This window comes from Mytilus edulis, chromosome 10 (assembly GCF_963676685.1).
Source record: "Mytilus edulis chromosome 10, xbMytEdul2.2, whole genome shotgun sequence".
NCBI classification, from domain to species: Eukaryota; Metazoa; Mollusca; class Bivalvia; order Mytilida; family Mytilidae; genus Mytilus; species Mytilus edulis.
The window spans coordinates 46340625-46366498 of NC_092353.1; the positions used below are offsets into that span (position 1 = coordinate 46340625).

Consider the following 25874-nt stretch of genomic DNA (forward strand, 5'->3'; position numbering starts at 1 on the left):
AGTATTTACAGATACATTTTGGGATTTTTATTTCTTTTTTATGATTGGTTATTCTGTGAATTATTTTGAAAGAGGGCATTCTTTACTTTCTATTGAATATGTCTATCTGATAATTAAACACAAAAATGTTTTTTCGTCCTGTATTTTTAGTTATTAAAATCTTTTTCGTGTTGTATGTAAAAACATTCTTTTTACTCATTTAAAATTAAATGATGGCTTGAATTAGACTAATCACCGGTTATAATTGTGTGTGAAAGATGTGAAATATCTATTTCCCATGAGTTTTTATATTTTCACTATGAAGAATTAGCAGTTTATTTTTATTTTATAATATTCTTATTATTAGACTTCATAATGTTGATGACCATTTTTACAGAAAGTTAAGAACTTTTACATTTATTTATCGGCTGGTATTAGGTTTCAACATTTTAATTTTTTTTTAGACTCCAGTTTGTGAGGTAAAACAAGAAGTCTAAAGAGAAGTACTGTGCAGCCCTTGTATTACATGTGCGGTAAGTAATATTATGTGTTAACATGGTAATTTGTTAACGTGCTGACGATTTGTTCTTGTGTTTTTCTGTGTTAGTTTTGTATAAGTTATAAAGTTTGTTAATGATCCTCCTACGAATTCATAGAGGTTAGTAAAATCAACATAAGGTGGCGCCTTAGTTTTTACAAAACAATGCGCATATCATGCAAAAACTAACCAGGCTCAAGCTAGCAGACACTCGCCACTTTTAAAATGAATCTAAAAACGCACAAGACGCATAGGTTCAAACTAAGCAGTGTGTAGAGTTGATGGAGGTGTGCGGACTGTAATTGTTTAGTTTCATTTGGTTTATTTCATAACAGTACATTTAGTTTTGTTTTATGTGTGTTACATTTGCACGTTTTCATGTCATTATTTCATTAATGTTGAATTTACTTTACTTTTGTTTTGTTTATTAAATTTATATTTAAATTTAGTTTAGTATTTGGCCACTTGACAATCCAAAGAACTTAATTCGTTACACTCATTACTCATTACTCATGAAACCAAAAAACGATTCATTGAAATTCTCTGATTAGTGAAATAATGTGAACTGGAACAACAATATATAAAAGGATGATTAAACATAGATTTATCAATTACTGTAAACAAAGAAAATGAACAAAGGCATACACTCAAACAATCGAAATAGAAACGGTTCTTATAAATAATTATCAGTTTTGACTTCTAAAAATGTGTAAATATCTGGCATTAATTAATTATAGTCCCATCTCAAAATACTACATGCCATAAATACGATCGTATGTCTTCCATTTTAAACCAGAAAACAAAATCTATCAGTTACTATTTCATTGACATATCTTTTTCAAACCTACGGAGATTAATCGGTGTCTTTAATCTCACATTATCATCTGGAAAGTGCAATGAATGTTTATGTGTTTTATCCCAGGCATAGATTACCTTAGCCGTTTTTGGCACAACTTTTTGGAATTTTAGATAATCCTGGTACATTTGATAACTATTTACTGCAGGATAATATCGCTTAGATAATGTAGGTAAAATATGTATACCTATTTCAACCAGAATATACCTCAAAAGGTTGAAACATTATTTATCATTAAATGGACTTATTACTTTTTTTACAATAGCTATATATTACCCATTATTGAATACAATTGTACAGTATGGGGTACTTTCACAAGCTGTTATCAGGAGAGGATACATAAGCTCCAAAAACGTGCTGCAAGATTAGTTTTATCTGTTTCTTTTGATTTTCCATCAACTGTAATGTTAAAAATGCTTGCATTCATTACTATATTTACGAGGATACAATATTTTCAAGCTGTGTTAATTTTAAATGTACAAATGGCAAGCACCTGATTGTCTTTATAATTATTGTCTCAATCGACAACATCATATATTTTACTTAATCCTCTTCGTGCGCACTTGCACATGAGGCCACCAACACAACATCATATACTTAGACTTAATTCGCATTTTTTTCAAAAGGTCATGTAAATATTCTTGTCTAATTACCTGAAATAAGCTGCCAAATAATATTAAAGAAATTAACAATTTATATACATTTAAGATCAAATATTCAAATTATGTTTTAACTGAACAGAATGAAGTTATCTGATGTATGTTTTCTTCTTTTGAATGCATAATTACCATTCAAAATTCAAGCTGCTTTACATTACTGTATTATGTCTTTTATTTGTTATGTCTTTTTTTTCTATTTGTATCAATAGTTTTCAAAGGCCTCAGAGAATATGAACATGTCAATTTTGAATTAGTTACCTTCGTTGATCAATGAAATTTATTAGTTATTATTAGTAGTATTCAATTCAAGGGTATGCATGGCATCTAAAAGGCCGTAGACCCGTACGAGTTTGTCAGCATAGGGTGGTGGATGGTACACAGATTGTTATATAGTCCAAACTTAGGCCTAAAGTGTCTGTGATGCCTACCCCCTATTTTTCAGTCTGTCAAAAATTCTTTACGTCATTGCTTTTTGACGCACTAGGTGCAAAAGATTTATTATAATGGTCAAAAGTCCGTCTTCAACAAAGTACCAAAAAACGGTATAAAGAGTCTTTCAAAGTCTGACAAAAGTCCCTTACGGCAATTATAGAATAAAAAAGACTTTGGTGCAGACACTTCTAGTTTTATAGTCTGTCATTTCTTTTGCTGCGACTTATTGTAAAGGCATTTTTGTGATTTCCAACGATGAAATATTATAACCTTAGCCAGAGACATATCTAACCCAAACTCAACACCTCGTAAGAGCTGAATTTTATCTAAAGTTCTATTTTATCAATAATGAATAAAGTAATTGTAAGTTGATATATGTCTGACTGTTTTTTTAATGTTAAAATTATATTTTTTTTCAAACTTCGTTATCTGCACACAAACAATAGTTAATAATTTTGTTAATCGTTTATCCCGCTTGAATTTCTTCACTTCTTACACACACATGACAGACATGGTGGACTGTAGAAAAAACTATGTGTTAGTAATCATCACAAATGTATGTCGTTACTATAACATAATCATAAACATCATTTTGTAATGCATTTATCCTGTAGGTTGTAACTTCACAACGACATTGATTTGTTTAATTTAATATTACCATACTGTAATACTGTCATATGATATAGGTGCCACTTGTTGTGTTATGTGTACCATTCGCTGGACAATATGTTAAAAGTGTATGATGTCTTACAGGAAATATAAGATGTACTTACGCTTCAGGGAGACAGTCGGTTCCTTATTTCTTTTTGTGTGCAATTAATCGCTTGGCTGCTCACATACTTTATCTGGTTTGAAAAATATTTTCCTCTGGATTGTTTTATTGTCCAATATCCGATTTTTAGGTAAAAACTCCAAGTTTTTGGTTGGGTTATTGTTGCTCCGTCTTTAGTACTTAGTAGTATTTGTTGTTTTCTACATACTGTTGTTTATTTTGTTCTGTTTCTTTTTTGTTGCCATGGCGTTGTCAGTTTATTTTTTTATTAATAAGGTTTGGTATCTTTAGGCAAAAGGCAAAATGTTAATACTTGCATCATTCAACAAACGCTGTTTTCTTTTTTCTTTCTTTTTCTCTCCGTTTTTCTGTTTTTTTGTGAGCGATTGACCAGGAAGGTAAACTATAAATACATAACAGGAAATACGTCATTCGTTACTACAGCTAAGCTGTTCGTGTAAGAAATCAATTGTAATCGATATCAAGATCATTTTAAAAATGCTTGTTTGAATACTTAATTCTTATCTGAAAAATCAGTTGACAATCAGAAGTTTAAAGGGAATATCACGTGTTTAAAAAGTTTATTTCGGGGGTTGTTATTGCGAAATTTGAGATATTGTGCGTCTATGACTACTGGACTAGGCAATAAGATGCGTGTGTAAAAAAGAAAAGCAATAGTGAACACTACAGCAAATTTGAACGATCAGTTTACTGCACAGTTATGAAATTTTTAAAATCATTTGAAGTATTTCTGTTGATATCTTTTATGTCTGTGTGATTTAACAAGTAACACTTGCTTCTAAGTTTTAACTTTATTTGCATTACATTTCATGAAGATTGAAAGATGAATGATGTATATACAATGTTCCCGTACCTGGTTCTTTGATTATTTTGTATAGTAAAATAACGCTTCGCCATACATATCGAAAATGAAAAGTTCAATAATTATCCTTTCAATTGTATAGTGATGCTTATTCTTATAGATATTAAACGATCTTGACGGTCGTTTAAACAGTTACCTGTAATAGATTACAATATGTTTAACTGTCAACTTTAAGATAATTTCTGAAAGATTAAGGAGGTGTATGCACTGTACTTGGTCCTCTTTTTTTACATTCAAGCGTTACCCGGTAGTCCTTTGTTATACATGTTTGTACATCGAAGTGCTTTGAAAAATCTGTTATGTTTTTCATATTTGGAAATGTTATGTATTTCTAATTGTATCCATCTGCTGAGTTAAACCTTTTCCAACTGATGTTTATAGTCCGTTCTTATGTTGTAATTTTAAACCACTGTACCAGGTTAGGGGAGGGTTGGGATCCCACTGACATGTATTACCCAGCCACATCCTGTATGCATGTGCCTGTTCCAAGTAAGGAGCCTGTGATTCAGTGGTTGTCGTTTGTTGATGTTTTACATATTTGTTTTTCGTTCGTTTTTTGTATGTATGTTAACCCGTTAATTTTCTCATTTGAATAGTTTTCATGTGTCATTTCGGGGCCCTTTATAGCAGACTATGCGGGATGGGCTTTGCTCATTGTTGAAGGCCATACAGTGACCTCTAGTTGTTAATTTGTTTGTCATTTAATCTGTTGTGGAGAATTGTCTCATTGGCAATCTTACCACATCTTCTTTTTTATATGTATCCTAAATAATTTTTCAGCTTGTAGCTTGAAATTGCTTGCGTGGGCAGGAAACAAATAATAGGTTTGATTCATCTTTATCGATATGATTTATAACCTATATAGATAGAATCTTGCAAAACACACAAATAAACAAAACAAAAACCCCAAAAAACACCACAAGGTAATACATTTCCAATGTGCCAATCAAGTAAATCGTCAATGATTTAAACTTCCTGTTCTGAATACAATTCATTACTGTACCCCGAGCATCCGACTTTTTGGCATCAACATGGGCGTTAACTTTACCAGATCATTTTTCTCGTACATGACCTATTTGACTACAGTTGAAACACTTTGTTTACGTTTTCTCCGACACTTCAAGCTTTTGCAAGTAGATTCTTTTTTAGCACTTCCTATTTTTGAGACAAACCGTTTCATGATCAAGTGCCAAAAACATTACATCATCCAAACCATTCGGGTGTTTTAAAGTGATATGTTTCCCCATTTCACTATCCAATTTGAAATAAATATATCAACTAAATACAAATAATGATTAAAATAATTCTCCGTGGACCAACAACTACATGTATTTCAAGTACTGATACAATTGCTATGTTTCTTTTTCAGAAAATGTAATACTGTGTGAGTCTCACCAACCAAATTAATGGTAAGCACAAACCAGTTCACTGATTCTGTATTTAAACAGTTTTAAAACGAACAGAATGATATGCAACATCAATGATGACACCATCAAATAAACAGGTTTGTTTCTTAAACCGAAACATGACTAGAAATGAATTAAAGAAATTTTCTCACTTGAAAAAATATAGCCCAGGAACAACTGTATCCACCTCGCTAAATATGAGGGGAGTGGCTCTGTATACAGCAAATGGGATACATTAAAATGCACTTTAGATAATACTCAAAGCATTAATACAAATATATATACATTTACATTTTACATGGAGGTTCTTCAAAAGGAAATCACGAATTCACGAATTCACCAGCATTCCAACTGACTCCATTTTCGGAAAATGACATCTGTAACAAACATACACTTTTAGCTACTACTTTGAAAGCAGAATCTAATACAAACAAGCTCCAACTATATACTGGCTTCGAAGCTGCAAAAAACACCGTACAACATTTTAAAGAACTTTTTACTCCTAACAACAACCATCAGAATCCTATTTCTCGTATCAAGCACAAACTAGAAAAAAAAAATGCCAAGGAATTTGTTTTTGTCCCGGCTGATGATAAGGCTTCTTATTATATCATATTGTTTGACGTAAATTTTACATTGAGGTTCTGCAAAAGGAAATCACGAATTCACCAGAATTCCAACTGACTCCATTTTTCGGAAAATTACATTTGTAACAAACATGAACTTTAATTTTCCATTATTATATATATATATAGCAACTTCCTCATTCTGTGTGTTAAAAATACATAAAAGGGGTGTGAACCCGAGTCAGGAACCTGCAATTCAGTGGTCATCGTTTGTTTATGTGTTACATAATTGTTTTTCGTTCATTTTTTGTACATACATTAGGCCGTTAGTTTTCTCGATTGAATTGTCTAACATTGACATGACGGTGACCTATAGTTAATAATTTCTGTTTCATTTTGGTCTCCTGCGGAGAGTTGTCTCATTTGCAATCATACCACATCTTCTTTTTTATATTTAGCGATAAATTTGAAATACCCGAAACTATAGGTCGGTACTAAACAACTGATTACTGTCCAGTGTCGCCTAGATATCTAAACATTTAACGCAGTCGAATACTATAAACATGACAAATCTGTCTTATCGCTAAAGGGTAATCTTCGTCTTTTGTACAATGTACGTACGATAATCAAGGCTGGAATCACACACATCAACATCAAACTATTATTTGGTAAAAGTCTGTTTTAACACTTTCAATTGACTTTGAACTTTTATTGTGGTTGAAGTTTATCAAACACCTGAAGTTTGACATTTCTCTGTAAAATTTCTATCTATATTAGACATGCAATGCTAATCAGATAGATTATAGATAATTATTTGAATACCGAGCTTTTAAATATAGTATGATACCATTTAGTATAATTTATTCACCTCAAAACATTCAATATGATGAATTGTACTCTGGAATGGAAAGTTAAATTGAGTTAACCATGTTTCCCATAGTTACAACATTTCAAACTGGAAAAAAAAACAGGAAAATTTATCAGTTTCATAGTAGTACCGCATTGTAAATGGCTCTAGCTGTAGTATGCGTCCATTACATACTTTTGAATGTTGAGCTCCCACAAACATGTGCTATCCCGTCACATTATTTATGTACCTGCTCCAGTTCAAGTGTTTATAGTTCAAAGGTTGTCGTTGGTTCATGTCTGTCAAATTTAGTTTTGTAAATTGCATTTTATTAATTTGGCCATTAGTTTTTCAGTTTTTTTTCAATTCGAGGCCTTTTCACAACCAGCTTTACATTATGGGTTCTTCTAAGTACGGTTGCCTATAATTCTGCACATCCACTTGATTTTTAATTCGGTTTGAACGTATTTTTAGTGACCATTATACCATATGTTCTTATTTTCATATAAAATGTAAAGGATGAATTGCAAACAAATTGTATTATAAAAATATCAAACTCTAAGGTAATCTGAATCATAAGGGTATACAAAACCGGACAAAATCAAACATCTGACTATATCAACCAACATAACCAATAGAAAACAACCAGCAAATTGCTAAATAAGTACAGGAAAATTATGGGTTAAACATGACTTTATAGCCGGCTTAATAGTTTACTTGACTGGCAGTTGTTTATAGTTTCATATAGACACAACGGGGCTATCAACCCAAACAAACATAATTTGTAAACTTGGTAATACCGATCTCTTTTCATTTATAACCTCGAAATCCATAGAACTTGAAATACAGTATAAGTAGATCTCATACAAGGGATTCAATGTATAAAGAAGTGGGTCTTATTGGTCAAGTTAATTGTGTCATAGCTCAAATCTTTTCGTTCAGTGTATGTTCAATTATTTATGTCCATATGAATTTTGATTGAGTAACGCCATTTAAATTGATATTTTATAATGTTTCAGTCTGTAAAATGAAGTTACACTATTGTTTAAGGTTGGGTGAAGGTTAACGCCTATTAAATAGTTATCAAAGGTACCAGGATTATAATTTAGTACGCCAGACGCGCGTTTCGTCTACATAAGACATTGTAAGACTCATCACTGACGCTCATATCAAAATATTTTTAAAGCCAAATAAGTACAAAGTTGAAAAGCATTGAGGATTCAAAATTCCAAAAAGTTAAAAGTTTTAAACCCTCAACATATGCACCTGTCCTAACCTGATGTTTAATGGTTGTCGTTTGTGATTGTGGTTCATAAGTGTTTTTCCTTTCTCGTTTTTTACAAAGATTAGACCGTTGGTTTCCTGTTTAAATGAGTTCATCCTAGTTATTTTTTATCCCTTTATAGCTTGCTTTTCGGTTTAAGCAAAGGCCCCATATAGAAGGCAGTATCGTGACGTATAATGGTTTACTTTTTACAAGGTTTGACTTGGATGGAGAGTTGTCTCATTGGCACTCATACCACATCTTCTTATATCTATTTACAGTTCAAACAAACAAAGACGCCAACAAAAAAAGTGTTTGTAGTTAAAAATATAACTTGTTTTGCTCTTTAACTTGATTTTGCCTTGTTACTTTTTTATTCGAGCCTCACTGATGAGTCTTTTTCAGACGAAACGTGCGTCAGTCGTATACAATTTTTAGTCCTTGTATCTATGATAATTTTATTTACTGTCAATATTTTGAAGCATAATGACATATACACTTTTCCGATAAAATACAAGATAATAAACCAGACAAAATGATACTCCACTTTGAATAAACTGTATTAAACCAAAGTCAATAAAAGACTTTCTTTGAGATATTATTGTGTCTTTGAGAGTAAAAGTAAAAACTTCCTAGCATTCAAAATGTAGAAGGGGGTATCTCGAAACGCTCCTCTTATGCACGTAAAATCTCCAAAAAAATGACAAAGATCAACTATCTCCCAAAAGAGCAAATATTATATAACTTCAAAACCATGACCACATGCACACCTTCAATATATGTACAAACAGCCAAAGTGAAAACTTCCTGGCATTCGGACTGTGCAATATCCTTGTGCAACCACGCCGAATTTCTTGTGGATCCGTAGGACAATATGATTATAAACAAGGAGTCATTAATCCTGTGAATGCAATTGATCCACAGTCCGTTTCGACGTAATATTTTGAATATCTCTTTGATATCTTTTGCCTCTGTATTTGAGTTTATACGATTCTCCCAGGTTTTGTTATTTACCTTTTTTTGATTATTGAGATTACGACTCGGTAAGCTACTGTTGACTAATTTCAAAAATCGTTTTCTCAAAAACAAAAGAAAGAGGTTCGCTATGACCGTCGGTTTCATGACAAGATGTATTACTAATGTCCGATCCCATTATGCTACACTGATGATATTGAATGTATATTATGTACCTCAGTTATAGGAACTACAGTAGTATAAAGATCAATATTGACTCCGAATGACAGCCGGAATCAGACAAAGTAGATTGAGTGACTCTGTACTGAACATAAAAATCATAAATGTCTAAAGGGAATGGCCAAACATGATAAAGTCGCCCTCTTGTAGCCCTCATTTAGGAATCAGACGAAAGATATATACTAGAGTTAAACATCTCAAATATGCTTTTTAACAAAACAAATCTGATGGTTCTATTAAAGTAATGAACAGCACATGTACATGTCCCGAAGGTAAAGATATAAAACAGCAAAGATAAGAGTTAACATAAATGGGTTTGTAGAAGGTAATCATTCAATTTTCAACGACAAAATTATAATTGGAAAACAAATAAGAAAAACCATAATGATTGTTTCATTTTAAATTTCTTAAAATAAAAAAAAGCTTTTGGTGTTGTTTGCTCTTTAGTCTGGTTGTTGTCTTTTTTATATTCCCCATTTCCATTCTCAATCTTATTTAGGATAATAAAACATGAAACAACAGCTTTCGATGTTCTAGGTTTTTATCAGGCATATGAGTTTGAATTTTGGTTTTAAATAGGTTTTGGAGATTTATTTTTTCTGGTCGAAGACTAATTATAGGTAACATACACTTAAGTCTATATAAAGTCTTCAGTAGTGTGTGTATAAATTGGAAAGTAAATACTTTATGTATCAAATATATACCTGAAACATTCGTTGTAAAATGTTACAATTTCGAGGGATCTGATTGCGTTCTGATAACCGTGACGTATACATGCATTTATCAGTGTTCTTATCGTACTTTTTTTCACAGATTAATTAAATGATCAATGTATTTGCAAAACTGTTTTTTTGGATAATTGTACATTAAATTGGGATTATTATTGTATGTGCCAGTCGTCGGATAGATAAACGCTTCTTTGTTGTAATTTTTGCTATCTTTAAGATTACGCATATCTTATTGAAATACAACCAACCCACAACATACCGAACCTTTTGTATTTTTGAAAAACATTTTGAAAGTTGAATTGATATTTAAATTTACAATTAACGTAATTTATATCGGTTTAAATAAGACAAATTGTACGTTAATTCATGATTAGAGATTGCAATTACTGAACTTAAATTAAATTCCGAATGTTGAAATATATTAGAAAATAAAAACATATACAAAAAAGTCAAATATGCATTTATAACAAGTTCGTATTATATATAGACCAGCAGCAAGAACACAAAACTGTCTTCCCAGACCTGTACCAAGTAAGGACTATGACAGTTGTTTTTAATTTGTTTGAGCTTTTGATTTTACCATTTGATTTACGATCTTCCGTTTTTAATTTTTCTGAAGTTTGTTATTTTTGTTATTCTATTTTTTTGCCATTTTACGACCGCAAACAGTTTTGCAGAATCAAAAATAGATATTCACGTCAAATTACAACTTGAGGTTGCACTGACTGTTCTGTCGGATGAACATGTAATATAATCGCCAATGACAGACACAACCAATCTTGACATCATACAGTCTTTAACGCTTTAAAATAGTGTCTGCAAGTAAAATAAAACTCTTGTTTGCACCAATTCAAGCTAATAACATTTTAACGGGAATTTTGTTTATTTTGTTTATGGAGCCTGTAAATACAATCAATGTAAACTCTTCGATCTATAGCTAATGATGGACACAAATATTAAATTTGATCTATTTAAAACTGTATTGCGTATTTAAGGAAGGATTGAACATTCACAATATTATAAAAAAAAAATCCCGCCCCTGCCTGCTTGTGTTGTCCGACGCCAGCAGCTTGTGGAGTTTGAAGTTTTTTTTAAAGTATAATCGAAAAGTACCTAACTATGGCTTTATGGTAAATAGTCTTATGACAGTAAGACAATGTAAAATGCGTTAATTAAAAATATTATATGTCATGAAAAAGAACTGTCTTTTTCTCTTTTTTTGCACACTCAGATTTGAATAGTTTTCGTAGTTCCACTCCTTTTTGATTTTTTTCAACATGACCCCCCCCCCTCTAAATGTTTTAAAAGATATCATGCCCTTATATGGACAATAGGTAGATATCATCATGATGTATTACCATATGGGGCATGATAGGATTTCATCATCTTCTTTGAGAGTTATATCCCCTTATAGCAATTTATTTTATTTGCATTTTTCTCAAAAAGTATTTGAGATAGAATGTAAGGATCTATGAAAGATTTAAACAAAAAATAACCAACCTCCACTCCTTGCCCAAAATGCAACAGTATATATATTTTAATTTGTTGAGTCTTTTCAATGAGCAAAGGCAGTCATGACAGTACTGAGAGTGAAACAAAGCAAAGCATGCAGTTATATTCCCATTAGAAAAATGAACATTATTAACATAATTATATGTAATTTTTTACATAACACTATAATATATATCATTTGATTGGCTGTTGTGGGTGATATTTGTTACCATGGCAACTGTTGTAATAATACTCAACGATTGTAGTTTAGAGCTTATATATGCTTCAATACATATATTTTCATAAAGGTTTGGAAACAATTGAGAACATTGAATTCCCTATACTGCAGAATTCAACAAATAATAACTCTGTTTCCAAGGGGAAAATACATTAACATGGTAATAAAATTCAAGAGAGCCCCACGCAATGTTTTATTTATTTTGGTCAGGTAGTATTCAAACTTTGTTACTACAATGCTAGCTATGATTTTCATATTTTCATTTTTTGGAAAAACACACGAGAACATTTTATAATTTCACAAAACTTCATGATTCATAACAAATGAATGTTTTTAGTATATTTTAACAAAAATCTAAAAGTCGGGATTGAACTGCAATATTATCTAAGCTCTGAAGCTAAAACCAAGTTATATTGATGTTATACATGTATATGAAATTTCTGAAAAGAAAATTGATTCTATTCATAATCAGGCTCTCCGACCAAACGTTATCTTTTCAAGAATCTACATGCATGATTTTTTTTTAAATAAACCTACCCCTCCCCCCTTTTTTCCAAACCTTTGGTTCCAACCCTAATGTTACATTATATGTTACATTTGTTGAACCTTCTGAAAGAACAGACAAGACTGTGAGTGAAGCAAAGCATGCAGTCATATTCCAATTTGAATATAAACACCCTCTATTTGTATTTTTTCACATAAATTTCTATTGATACATTTTAAAGTAGATGTTGCTATGGGTAATATGTATTTCCATGGTATCTATTGAAGTCAGCAACTGTTAACGATGGTAATTAAGAGTAAGCTTATGCTTATATGTATTTTTTTATTAGTTATGAAAGAGTTCAGTACATTTAAACTCTAAAACTGCAATATTCTGCAAATAATAACTCCGTTGATGAAAACTATAGACAGTCCCAAGCATTTTTCTATTCAATTTGGTAAAGTAGTATCCAAACTTCATAACTAAAATGCTAACTATGGTGAACACAGTTGCCCTTTTCAGAAAAACACCAGAGAAAATTTGATAATTTCGCAAAACTCACATATTCAGGAAAGTTGAAAATATGCATTTTTGGCAAAATTTATCAAAATATTTACAAATTTGGTTTACATGCAATCTTAACTAAAATCAAGCTTAAACCAAGTAGTATCAATGTTACATATGAAAATTAATGAAACATGCTTGATTCTATGCATAATTAGGCTCTGAATTGTAGTGATTTAGCTGATTTTTAAAAGATTTTACTAGACTTCACAACCAAAAAATAGAGTGTCCGTTACCATGGCAACCACTCATATTTTCCCACTTATATTTATTTTTTGAGCAGTATTCAGGTACTGCTTCTTCTAGGCCATTTAACATTAATAATAGACAACTTCAAACTAAAATATATCAAGGGCATATTTGAAAATTCCTAGCCTAATTTAAAAATACTAATATTTATTGAATAATTATTTTCCAATATTTGTCATGTATTAAACTGATTTTCACAAATCACTTTAGTTATTAATACATTTGATTGATTTTTAAGAAATCTAAGGTCAATATTCGTTAGTGCAATTATGTTATCAAAAAGCATATTACACGTGTGTATTTTGAAATGACCGTTTAGTTGTACTTTGGGCAACTTGCTTTGGTAAAAGTTTGAAATAATCATGTGTATTTTAATTGAAGTTAGATCTAAAACATTGTTTCGTATTAGCCAACTATTCGATTTGGTTTAGTTAGTTTAAACATATTTATTTATAGTGGATTGGGAAACAAGTTTGGCAACTTATATTAATCCCTTTCCACTTTGCGAGTGCGAGTGCTGCCTTGTATTCGATTTGGTAATAACTAAGACTACCATTACACAGTTATTTCAGTTACTTCTAACAAAGGAGAAAGATCTGCCGTGTGTTAGGTTATACATTAAACACAACACTAGGATCATAAAAGGTTGCACATTGTTCTGACAATTTGCCATTGTTGAAATACGTGTGTTGACTTCATTCGATGCCTAGTGTTTAATTGACCTCACTGGTTCCTCTATTCATTGGAAGATAACGTATCACAAAATGTACTAAAAAGGTCATGAGTAAACTTAGAAATTCTGGAAGGGTATTCAGATAATCCTTGATATCCGTTGTTAGGTACTGACCAGTAATCTGGGGAGACCATATGTTTTTCGAATTAAACAAAAACCGTCATTTTCTATTACATACAGGAACAAGAAAATAAATTTGAACTTTTATTTTGTTCCAATGTAAATGAACATTGTTTTGAGTTGTGGGTTGGTGGATTTCAAGGCTCTATGTTTTGTAATTTTATTATTATGATTACCACTTTTTTTCCTTTTACGTAACAATTCCTTCTTCAATCAAACATATAGGCTATGTAAGTTCAATTTTTGTTCCTTTTACATGAATTGAATTAGAAAATGTTACTTCTGGATAGTAACCCATGACTGAGTAGTGGACGCCATAGACAGACATAATATTTCATATAAAATTACCAAAACTAAAAAAGATTACTGTACAAATCCTTGATCTCATGAATGTCCAAGACTTAAAAACCATTCCAGTATCACAGCTATTTGCAAAACTAATACTTTAGTAGATCGCCTGTCCTTTATCAAGTTTTATTACTCTCGCTCCAGACAAAGCAAGAAGACAAACTTACTTTTTATTTTCAGCACAAAACTCATATATACTTATCATTAATCTACATAATGTCGACTTTTATTTTCCAATAATCAAAATAAATAATCTCAATTCAAACCAGATGTTAATTTCCAAAATATTACAATATCTTATGTTAATATCAGATTGTATCGGTACTAGGGGAATTTCTGAAGATACAAATACATTTACATATTCATACGTGTTTGATGTTTTTTTTTTGGGAAATAAAAAAGGTGTAAGAACTAGTAAAATCACTTTATAATTATCATTGGCTCACCTGGCGTCCTGCGACCGTCGTCAGTCGTCGTTAACTTTTACAAACATTTTCTCCATTGAAACTAATGGGCCAAAATTAACCATACGTGGCCACAATCATCATTGGGGTATCTAGTTTAAAGAATGTGTCTTGTGACCCGACAAATTAACCAAGATGGCCGCCATGGCTAAAAATAGAACATAGGGGTCAAATGTAGATTTTGGCTTATATCTCTGAAACCAAACCATTTAGAGCAAATCTGACATGAGGAAAAAAATGTTAATCAGGTCAAGATCTTTTTGTACAAAGAGTATAAAAATAGAAACAACACATTATTAATTCCATGCCTCCGAAGCGCTTTTCTAGTTTAACTTCATCACATAAAATTGAGAATGAAAATGGGGAATGTGTCAAAGAGACAACAACCCCGACCATAGAACAGACAACAGCAAATAGTCACCAACAGGTCTTCAACACAACGAGAAATTACCGCTCCCGGGAGCACCCTTCAGCTTGCCACTAAACAAATATATATACTAGTTCAGTGATAATGATAGCCATACTAAACTCCAAATTGTACACAAGAAACTAAAGTTAAAAATAATACAAGACTAACAAAGGCTAGAGGCTCCTGACTTGGGTTAGGCACAAAAATGTGGCGGGGTTAAACATGTTTATGGGATCTCAACCCTCCCCTATACCTCTAGCCAATGTAGAAAAGTAAACGCATAACAATACGCATATTAAAATTATTAAGACTAAAAGTCTGAAAGCTCATAGTTGAATATTTGAAAGCCGAGATATAAAAACCAAAACAATTGAAGAGCTATGTAAACAATGATATATAAAATCGTTTGTGAAATAAACAGTGGTTTAATAAAACGTTCATGACATTTGGTAAGGTAGGCATGGTAATTAATTACGGGTATGTAGGGAGGGAGGAAAGATTACTATATATTCTTTTGCCTAACAGTTATGTGTTTCAGTAATAGATTGAAGCACGTACATGTAGAAGATAACGTTATAAGATAAGGAAAAATTAACTATAGTCCAATGTAGTACTATAAATATTCAAAAAAATGAAAATTTGAAATTAGATTTATTTTCAAAAGTGGCATCTTTTGTAGTGTTTTTTTTTTTTGTTTTTTTTTTTTGTTTTTTTTTTATCTAAATAGTATACGGTGTCTACCAATTTATTTTTTAATGTTCGCTCTAGTAATGAAAAAGTCACAAAAACTTTATATCTTAATTACATACAAGAAGAAGCTTAGAATGAATTGATGAATTTAGCCCGGACTGTCTGTTACTATTAAAATTCATCATGTAATATGGAATTAAGGTAGATATAATGTGTCCAACAGATACCTGTACAATTATGAAATTTTGCTATTATCTAAATGTACTTTAAAATATTTAAAGTATGGAATGATGGTGAATATATATAATATGCTCAACAGATAACTTTAAATTATGAAATGTTTTCTAATGAAATATTTCGTACAAATTCATTTGTTATCTAGGGTTGATTGGAATTTTAGTTTTCCTTATTGCATGTAGTTATGTTTTTATTTGTTTTTGTTTATTTTGTTTTGGATTTCTAGTTTCAAATAATAAACACTAAAACCAAACATTTGGTAAGATATTAACAAGTCTTTAACGAATACATTTACTCCTTAATTCCTATATTCCAATAATAACCTTTTGAATACAGAAACGGGTTAAAGGAAAAGTGTCAAACTTTTCTAACACAAACACAAGGTAAAGTATGATATGTGTCTCATGACGAAAATAACCCACAGGAAAACCACAAAACATATGTGTTTGAACAAATTTTTAACCGAAATGAAAAAAAGTGTAAATATGTCGGAGATTTATATTATGCCTCCTGCTGTATTCTATGGTTGACATATTTATGTATATATGTACGTAGATCATTGGCTTTTGAATTTTGAAATACATCACCCACAGAATTAAATACTTAAAATATATCAGCATATCTCTCATCCTTGTTGTGTAACTTTGATTTATTTACACCACTAACTTTTCTGATTGATTGAAAAAGATGGGCGAAAGATACCAGAGGTAGAGTCAAACTCATAGATTAAAAATAAACTGACAAAAACCAGACAAATAATAGTACAGAAGACACAAATTAGAAAACTAAAGACTAAGCAACACAAACCCACCAAAAACTGGGGGTGATCTCAGGTACTCCGGAAGGGTAAGCAGACCCTGCTCCATGTGGCAGCCGTCGTGTTGCTTATGTTCTTACAAATCCGGTAAATAGTCTAATTTAGTAGTGCCTTTTTCTATATTTTTAGATTTAAGGTAGACGTCTCGTCAGCAATAGCTACCATTGGAATGGATGTCCGCTATTGCAATCTCATAATTGACGGTGTGACCTTTAAATTGAATGAAAGTATGATGAAAAAGTAAATTAATTAAATAAGAAAATATTTTTATATTTAGGACTGTTAGCTTTTAAGTAAGCTATTGCATGTCCAGTTATAAGCCGTTATGTGTTTGTGAAAATTTCTAGGACTGTATATTTTTATAATAGAAGGAAATAAAACAAATCAAAAAACGACATTTAAAAACATGACCAAATTCTAGTTCTCTGTCGTGTTAAGGATTGTAGGCGTTGATATATATAAACGATTAAAACTTATAAACAGATGTCTGGAAATTATATATCGTGAGAATAAACGCTTGTATGAAAACATTTCGAATTGAACATGTTGGAATGAAAACGTAGAAAGTGTATTTGTGTCGTCACATTTGAAATCACATGCTTTCTTTTGAAAGAAATAAGAGCAAAAATGTTGCTCCTCGATGTCTTTTTTGTAAGTCTATCAATTGTTGTGTCTGTATCTAGTTCCGTTGGATCCGATTCCGAATCTTTATTTTCATGTTCAAAATTTGATTTTGAAGAAAAATTACTGGAAAAAATTGTACGATTCGAACATAAATTGCAGTTGAATGACATAAAATTGAAAAAGTGGGAAGAGGCATTTCCCTCTCAATTGGATAAAATGGAAGAAGCAATAAAACGAACAGAGATATTTGTAGAAACAATGCAAGAAAACCAAATACAGGAACAATCACGATTGAATGATTCATACCAGGAAATTATCGACCGCTTCAAATTTCAGACGAAAAATGAAACTAAATTTCACGGAGAACAGATAAATACTTTGTTAAAAGCTCTGTCTTCAAAACTAGAAGAAGTTAGTAATGCCGAAAGAAACAGGGAAACTGCTCTAGAACGAATGCAGAATACACTTCACCAAGACCAAAACCGATTCAATAAATCATTCGATCTCATCCTGGAAATGTTTAGACTCTCCTCCAATAAATCGATTAACGAACTGATTGCGAAGCAACAGAAAGGTAGGATTCACTTAGAAATATCGTGATTTTCCTTTTCATTTGCTTTTAACATAATAACACTTTTCCTTTTCTATATAATGAATTCAGAATAATTTGTCAAAGTATTCTTTATATTTTTTCCCGACAAAAGATGACGCTAGCCACACAGGCTTCGCCAATATAAAGAAGGGAATCGTGTTTTCTAAAAGGATTAGTAAATCAGGTTCCACTAGTTATGGTCGTTATGTCACTGTAACGGATTAGCGAACGTCTCTATTGCAACACTTAGCCATTGTTCAACAGTCCGTACATCAGGTACATAGACAATAACTGTTAAGTGTCTTAAAATAGCAGCTGTATTTGTACGAGGCTAGAAAGCTAGGTGTATGCGAGCTTTTAGCGAGCTTTTACACCTGTTTCGACCCCCGTACAAATACAGCTGATATTTAAAGACACTAAACAGTTATTGTCTTTATCCTGCAATTAATTCTGTATATCATTTGTGTTTTAAAAGACACAAAAACACATGCTTTGCATTTATTTTCGATTTGAAATCCCTTGAGGCCGTGTAGTAATAGCTGAAGACGGGTTCGCAAAAAAAAAGAATCTCGAATGGTCAACAATAATACATCGCTTAAGATGAATAATTATCTATTTTAACATATTAAACAACTAATTTCAACAGTAAATACAAATAACAAAACATTGTCAAATTTGAAACAGGAGTGTACGAGTTTTCCTACGCTTCAGACCCGACATTCACTAAACATGCAATGCCCATGCTGAAATTGACATGGTTGTTTATTTTAAACAATCATACACATTCAAGTTTTGAAATGATAGTTGTCATCGTAGAAAAGACTGCGGTATATGTCATCAGAAAATTTGTGTGATTCTTAATGCTCTAACGAAATGTTTGAAAACAATCAGAACGTATAAAAGTAATCGTAAATTCGCAATTGATACGTCATTGGAATGCGACTGCAATACACATTCTGAGGTCACGCAGGTTCATACAATACTCAGTCCGTCATTGGGCGGAGCTTTTAAGCGATATCTGTATAGTATACAGATACAGCATAGCGATATCTGTAGGGCTGTATCTGTATAGTAGAACACCCAATTGCAGGATAAATATCAATTTCTAACATTTAATATGAAAATAGTGTGCTAATTAAGAAAATATTTTGTCAGGCTTTTTGGATATTTAAAAGCGGAACTATTTTATTAACTTTAGGATTTTGTTACCATGACAGAACTTGTTTTCTGGAACGAAAACTTTTAAACTCATTTTAAAATATATTACCGATTCTCTTGGATCACCAGCGTATTGTTTAAAAGATAAAACAAACAAATAGGTTGTCAAGTTAGTAAACATGATTTCGAAGGTTTGTTAAAAGAACCTAAGAGTTCTTCCGGTTTGAGGGTTTTCTAATTGAAACTTTGCACAACGTAACTAGATATTTTTGATTTGTAAAAACAAGGGAAGACTTGACAGGGCTAATAATCTCATTGTACATGTACAAAAAATACTGGAAGAATTCATTAAAAGAATCAACAAAAAATGATAATGCACAATCTGTTGATCCAGATGAATGGGTAAATTATTATTCAGATCTTAATAAAATACTTTCTAATAATATACCAAGATTAAATGAGATAAATGCTCTAGGAGAAAATATGGAAAAAAATAAAAGTTTTTGTGACTTAGATTACAGAATTTCAGTAAAAGAAATTTCAGATTCAATATTTAAATTAAAAAGTGAAAAAGCATGTGGACTATATGAAATTCCTGTTGAAATGTTGAAAGCTGATTCCTCTATATTAAATCCTCTGCTTCAAAGACTCTTCAATGTAGTGCTGTCATCAGGTCAATATACTACACAGTGGTCATCCGCATATTTGTCACCAATTTTGTAAAAGCGGTAACCCAAGCAAACCAGAAAATTACCGTGGTATTGCAATAAATTCCTGCCTTGGTAAATTATTCAACTCTATTTTGAATAAAAGGTTAGATAAATTTTTAGAATTAAAAAATATAATAAGTAAATTGCAAATTGGGTTTTAGTAAAAAATCAAGGACTCCTGATCATATGTTTGTTTTAAAAACCCTAATCGACAAATATTATACATTAACAAAAAGAAAGGTGAAAAATTGTTCGCTTGCTTTGTCGACCTTAAAAAAGCATTTAATACTGTTATATATTATTCTATTATCAAAGATATGTATAGTAAAAATAAACTATATGTGTAAAAATTAAAAATGAATTAACCCCTATCTTTAGATTTTTTTATGGGAGTTAGACAGGGCAATGTATTAAGGTAGCACAATACAAAGATTTTATAATTCCAACTCCCAAGTTTTAAAATGCTGTTACTTTCTAAATAATGCTTAAAAATTTATAAAAGTGGTAGTTTTGGATATCTAACAGATTACTCTTTCAAATAAATGCAATGTTAGTATTATGCAACAATTATGTAACCAATTATAATGTTAACTGTGTCTAAAATATGTTTCACCAAATTTCCACTTTCAAATAAAATTAGCTTCTTCATAGGTATCCCTAGAGGGTTGATTTTAATATATGTTGTTCCTATGGCCCTTATCTACAAAAGAGTGTCTCAGATTTCAGATAGAATGTATAGAACAAATTTTACACCTAATTAAACATTATCTTCTTTTATGTGGTTAGGATTTTTACACTAATTAGAGATTTATGAGAGAATGGAATACCACAGAGACAATCTGAGACATTCTTTTGAAGCCCATGATGTGTTGATTAAGATTTCGTTAAAATTTTGTGTATAGTTAAAGAGATGATAGAGCTAAATTCATTCAAGTGAACTTACCCAGATTTGGCCACTAATTACATAATAATTGATTACATGATGATTGCATAATGAAAATATTGCATTCATTTAAAAGATTAATCTTTTATCTATCTATATATACCTCTTTTATGATTTTCTATGCATTCATAAGAAAGTTGTTACAGCATTAAAAGTTAGTGATTGGAAGTAAAAAATCTTTGTTTTGTGCTACCTTAAGCCCAAATATTTTAAAATTGTTATAAATGATATGCCAGATTTTTTTTCATCATGTACTGACCCTGTTGATCTAAATGACAACAGAATTGATTGTCTTATGTATGCAGATGACATTGCTATTTTTTCTGAAACACAACATGGTTTACAAGAGAGAATGGATAAGTTAGAATTATATTGCTCAATATGGTGTTTAAATGTAAACCTTAATAAACGAAAGTTTTAATTTTTAACAAACCGGGAAAACATGTTGATTGCCCAGTGTATTTTAATGGGCAACAGCTTGAAAGTGTAAAATGTTATAAGTACCTAGGAATTACTTTTGTATCTAGTGGTAAATTTACACAGTGTACAGATGAGCTATACAAGAAATCTATGAAAGCTTGTTTTGGATTACAACTATGCCTAGCATCATTAAATCCTAGTGCCTCAACTTTATTGCACCTTTATGACCATACAATTAAACCTATTCTGATGTATGGCAGTGAAATAAAGGGAATGTTTTCAATCACTTCAGTGGCATGTAAGAAGAATAATGATTATATTTTGGAGAAGGTTTATTCAAAAGACATATCTGAAAAGTCGCACACAAAATTCATGAAATATATTCTTGGGGTTAACAGAAAAGCAAGTAAGTTTGCTGTTATGTCTGAATTAGGAAGATTTCCTGTATATTTTTCTATTTTATTGGCAATGTTAAAATATGCTCATAGGTTAGAGAACACAAAGGATGGTTTTATTATATGATGCATATATTTGTAATGAAAAGTAACATGCAAACAATATCACTACATAGTTTTCTAGTATTGACTATTTAATGACAGAACTAGACTTACCTAACTTAAATGTAAGTGTTGGCCGTTTATGTACTATAGTTAAGAATAAATTATGTACAAGTTTTCATAATCATTGAAAAGAATTTAGAGAATATACTGTTAAATCAGGTAGAGGTAAACTCTTGACCTAGTTTTTAATTAAACTTTTATTTGGTACAGAAATATATCTGCAATTAAAATAATTTAAAGATAGACAAGCACTGTGCAAGATCAGAATAAGTGCACATCCCCTAAAAGTAGAGACAGATATATATGCTAAAACCTATATAGATAAATCACAAAGATTATGTAAAAAATGCACCATAGATAAAGTTGAAGATGAAGAACATTTTATATGTCAGTGTCCCCTTTATAACTCTTTAAGAAAAGAATTTTATGATAATATTTCAATAGGTTGTAAAAATTTTGAAAAGTTAAGCATACGTGCCAAATTTAACTGGCTTTTCATTCAAGAAAACCTAGAGGTATTGAAAAATATCGATTTTCATATTAATAATTGTTTGGAACTGAGAAAACTATCAATATAGTAACGATATTGTTTTATTTAACACTTTGAGAATATTTGCCTGTTAAAAATAGATATATTGATATGCCTTTTTTTTTTTATGTATATGGCACTGATCTGGTTGTAGATCAACATCTAAGAAATAGTTAAATTCATATTTATGATTTGTGTCAACATTATTGTAACAATTATAACAAGAATATAATTTTCCATGTTCAGTGGACCGTGAAATTGGGGTCAAAACTTTAATTTGGAATTAAAATTAGAAAGATCATATCATAGGGAACATGTGTACTAAGTTTCAAGTGGATTGGACTTCAACTTCATCAAAAACTACCTTGACCAGAAACTTTAACCTGAAGTCGGACGAACGAACGAACGAACGAACGAACGAACGAACGGACGAACGGACGAAAGGACGAACGAACGGAGGCACAGACCAGAAAACATAATGCTCCTCTACTATCGTAGGTGGGGCATAAAAATCATTGTAATAAATTGCTTTGCTCTTCATGGGCCCTTTAATTGGAATAAAAATATCTTATCTTATCTTATCTGTACATGTCAGAGTTAAAATTTCAGTGTCACCAGATGCGCGTTCCGCCCATAAAAGACTCACCAGAGACTCAAGCAATGTTAAAAGGTCAAATAAAGAACGAAATTAAACGGTACCAAAATTCCGAAAAGTTATGTCATATATAGTGCAATCAAGTAAATCTGTTCCAGGGATAGAAATTCTAGTTAAATGTATTTACAAAAAAACAATCAATGATTTATAAACGTTTTTGATTTTGCAACTGATTGTGAGCCAATTATATTTAAATTATATCTCATCTCCATGACAATTAATTTTATTTATCTCTCTAAGTCATGGTTCATTTCTTTGACAGTTTTGCATAGTTTTCCTATAATTTAAAGTGTTTCTAAAATCTAAAAAATGTATTAAACTCTCAAAATGACATACACAAGCGATATATTTCTACATATATGTCAGCAGTTTGTGTTTACACTTAAAAAGTGAAAGATTGATCATGAGTACTAGATTTTGGAATTTAAAAATTAATCAGAAATCTTATAAATATAATATTTACAAACTTTAGTTTCTTTTTTTGATTCTTTCATATTGACCCGTATCTATTTCAAGAATAAGGTCGCTTACTCATGTTACTCGAATTTTACCAGATGTGTTCTAATTTCAAATAAAAATTGTAGAATGTAATTAACGAATTTAAAAAAATAAGATGTGGTATGATTGCCAATGAGACAACTGTCCACAAGAGACCAAAATGACACAGACATTAACATCTATATATATATATAGGTTACCGTACGGCCTTCAACAATGAGCAAAGCCCTTATCGCATAGTTAGCTGTAAAACAATTCAAACGAGAAAAATAACGGCCTCATTTATATAAAAAAATGAACGAAATACAAATATGCATATTTTTACTGTATAAATATAAGAATAAAAATATGTGGTATGATCACCAATGAGACAACTCTCTACCATAAGACAAAATGACATTGAAAATAATAACTATATGTCACCAAACTGCCTTCAACAATAATCAAAACTTATACCACATAGTCTGCTATTAAATGCCCTGAACAAATGTGAAACAAATACAACTAACGGCATTGAATGACATTAATGCAAAAAAAAAGACTAATAACAATATGATACACAGGAAAACGACCACCAATGAAAAGCAGACTCCTGACTTGGGACAGACACATACAGAATGTTTAGGGGCTAAACATGTTTGCTGCGCCAAACTTTTTCCTTAACCTGGGACAGTGGTGTAACAGAATAACATGAAAAGCAACTAAAAAAAATAAGTTCAAAAAGGGCTTAACTTCTCAATACAAAGCAGAGAGATATCGAATATGTTACTGTTTAAATTACTAGGTGATTTAAATTTTTCAAAGAATATATTTTCAAAGCCTTCCTCCATTTTTTATAACGAATCTTTCTCTTGTTTATGGTACATTTCATACATTTTTTTATATTAGATATATATTTGCTACATATGATAATCGTTGAAATGTACGATTTGTGCTTAGCCATTTATATCATGAATAAGCGTAATGTAAAATAAGATTATTTACACCTAAAATTAACACATCGCTTGAAATTTAACGAATACTGTACAATCTGGAATAATAATATCGAATCAACAATAGCGTGTATCATGTGAATAACATATAAAACCACTTGTTTTTCACAGACAAACAAGAAAAAATGCCTTACATTTATTTAGACTTCTAATTATATTTTAATTGCATATAGTTTCATCACCTTTTAATTTTTATCCTTTGCATAAAATAAGCAAGAATGAATAAAACACATCTGTTTAAAACATTTGAAAGTATAAAAGATCTGACATTTAATAATTAAAAAGTCGAGTTGTTCTAACCTTGATTCTGCATTTCTTTTTATATTATTGTCCATGCACCTGTTTACATATTTCTTATGAAATACATTCTTAATGGATTTCAATTTTTTATTATAAATCCATTAATACATTTATAGCATCTCTTGACTAAATCTTATATATCTAAATTTTTATTTACAGATTATGAGACAATAATGGAGAAACGGACCATTGTGGCATTCTCAGCTTACACAACAAAGACACAGACTAGAGCAGGTAGTACAAATATCAAGTTTGAGAAGATCTGGACTAACATCGGTAATGGTTATAATCCAAGTACCGGGATATTTACTGCACCACGTCAAGGTGTCTATCACATTACCGCAGTTGTTTTGTCTCACAGTGCTTTAACACTTTATCTCCATCTAAAACACAATAATGAATATACAGCAGGAAGTTATGTAACGGGTGGTGGCCATAAGACTGGTACATTTGATGTTGTATTGAATCTACAGAAGGGAGACACAATGTCTGTTGGAAGTAGAAATAGTTATACTGTGTACAGTGACAGTGATCAATATACTACATTTTCTGGACATCTTATCGCATAAAAAGACACACACTCATAAAACAGATCGGTTTTTGTTGTTCAATTGCACATTTCGTAAGCAGTTTGTTTGACAATTATAATAATTCTAATGTGATATTTATTTGATATTTTAGCTGAATCAACCCATTCTAATAATTCTAATATGATATTTATTTGATATTTTAGCTGAATCAACATGCATGTATTATGAAAAGTATTACAAAGTTTTGTGAATGCAGTTGTTTGAAGACACGATATCCCAATCCAAATTATGTAATGTATACAATAAATATAGCAAATGTGATATTCTATTACTTTCTTACAAGTGCATGATATAATCATTATTAATCTGTAGAGATTTATATCAAGTCTGTCAAC

The 25874-nt window shown here is 30.9% G+C and overlaps 2 protein-coding genes across 2 annotated transcripts in view; one reads left to right on the forward strand and one right to left on the reverse strand.

Moving 5' to 3' along the window:
• Positions 1-25874, reverse strand: part of LOC139491307 (uncharacterized) — a 102058-nt gene that overhangs the window by 43538 nt on the left and 32646 nt on the right. The gene's annotated exons all lie outside the window — the stretch shown is intronic.
• On the forward strand, positions 17441-25800 carry LOC139492449 (uncharacterized). Its single transcript, XM_071280634.1, has 2 exons — positions 17441-18166; positions 25109-25800. Exons 1-2 carry the CDS (start codon positions 17596-17598, stop codon positions 25516-25518), a joined length of 981 nt encoding a protein of 326 aa, XP_071136735.1. The 5' UTR covers positions 17441-17595; the 3' UTR covers positions 25519-25800.

Coding starts and splice junctions, on each gene's coding strand:
- LOC139492449 (XM_071280634.1), top strand. CDS start 17,596: ATGTTGCTCCTCGATGTCTTTTTTGTAAGTCTATCAATTGTTGTGTCT. Junction 18,167..25,108: donor GATTGCGAAGCAACAGAAAG/GTAGGATTCACT, acceptor TTTTATTTACAG/ATTATGAGACAATAATGGAG.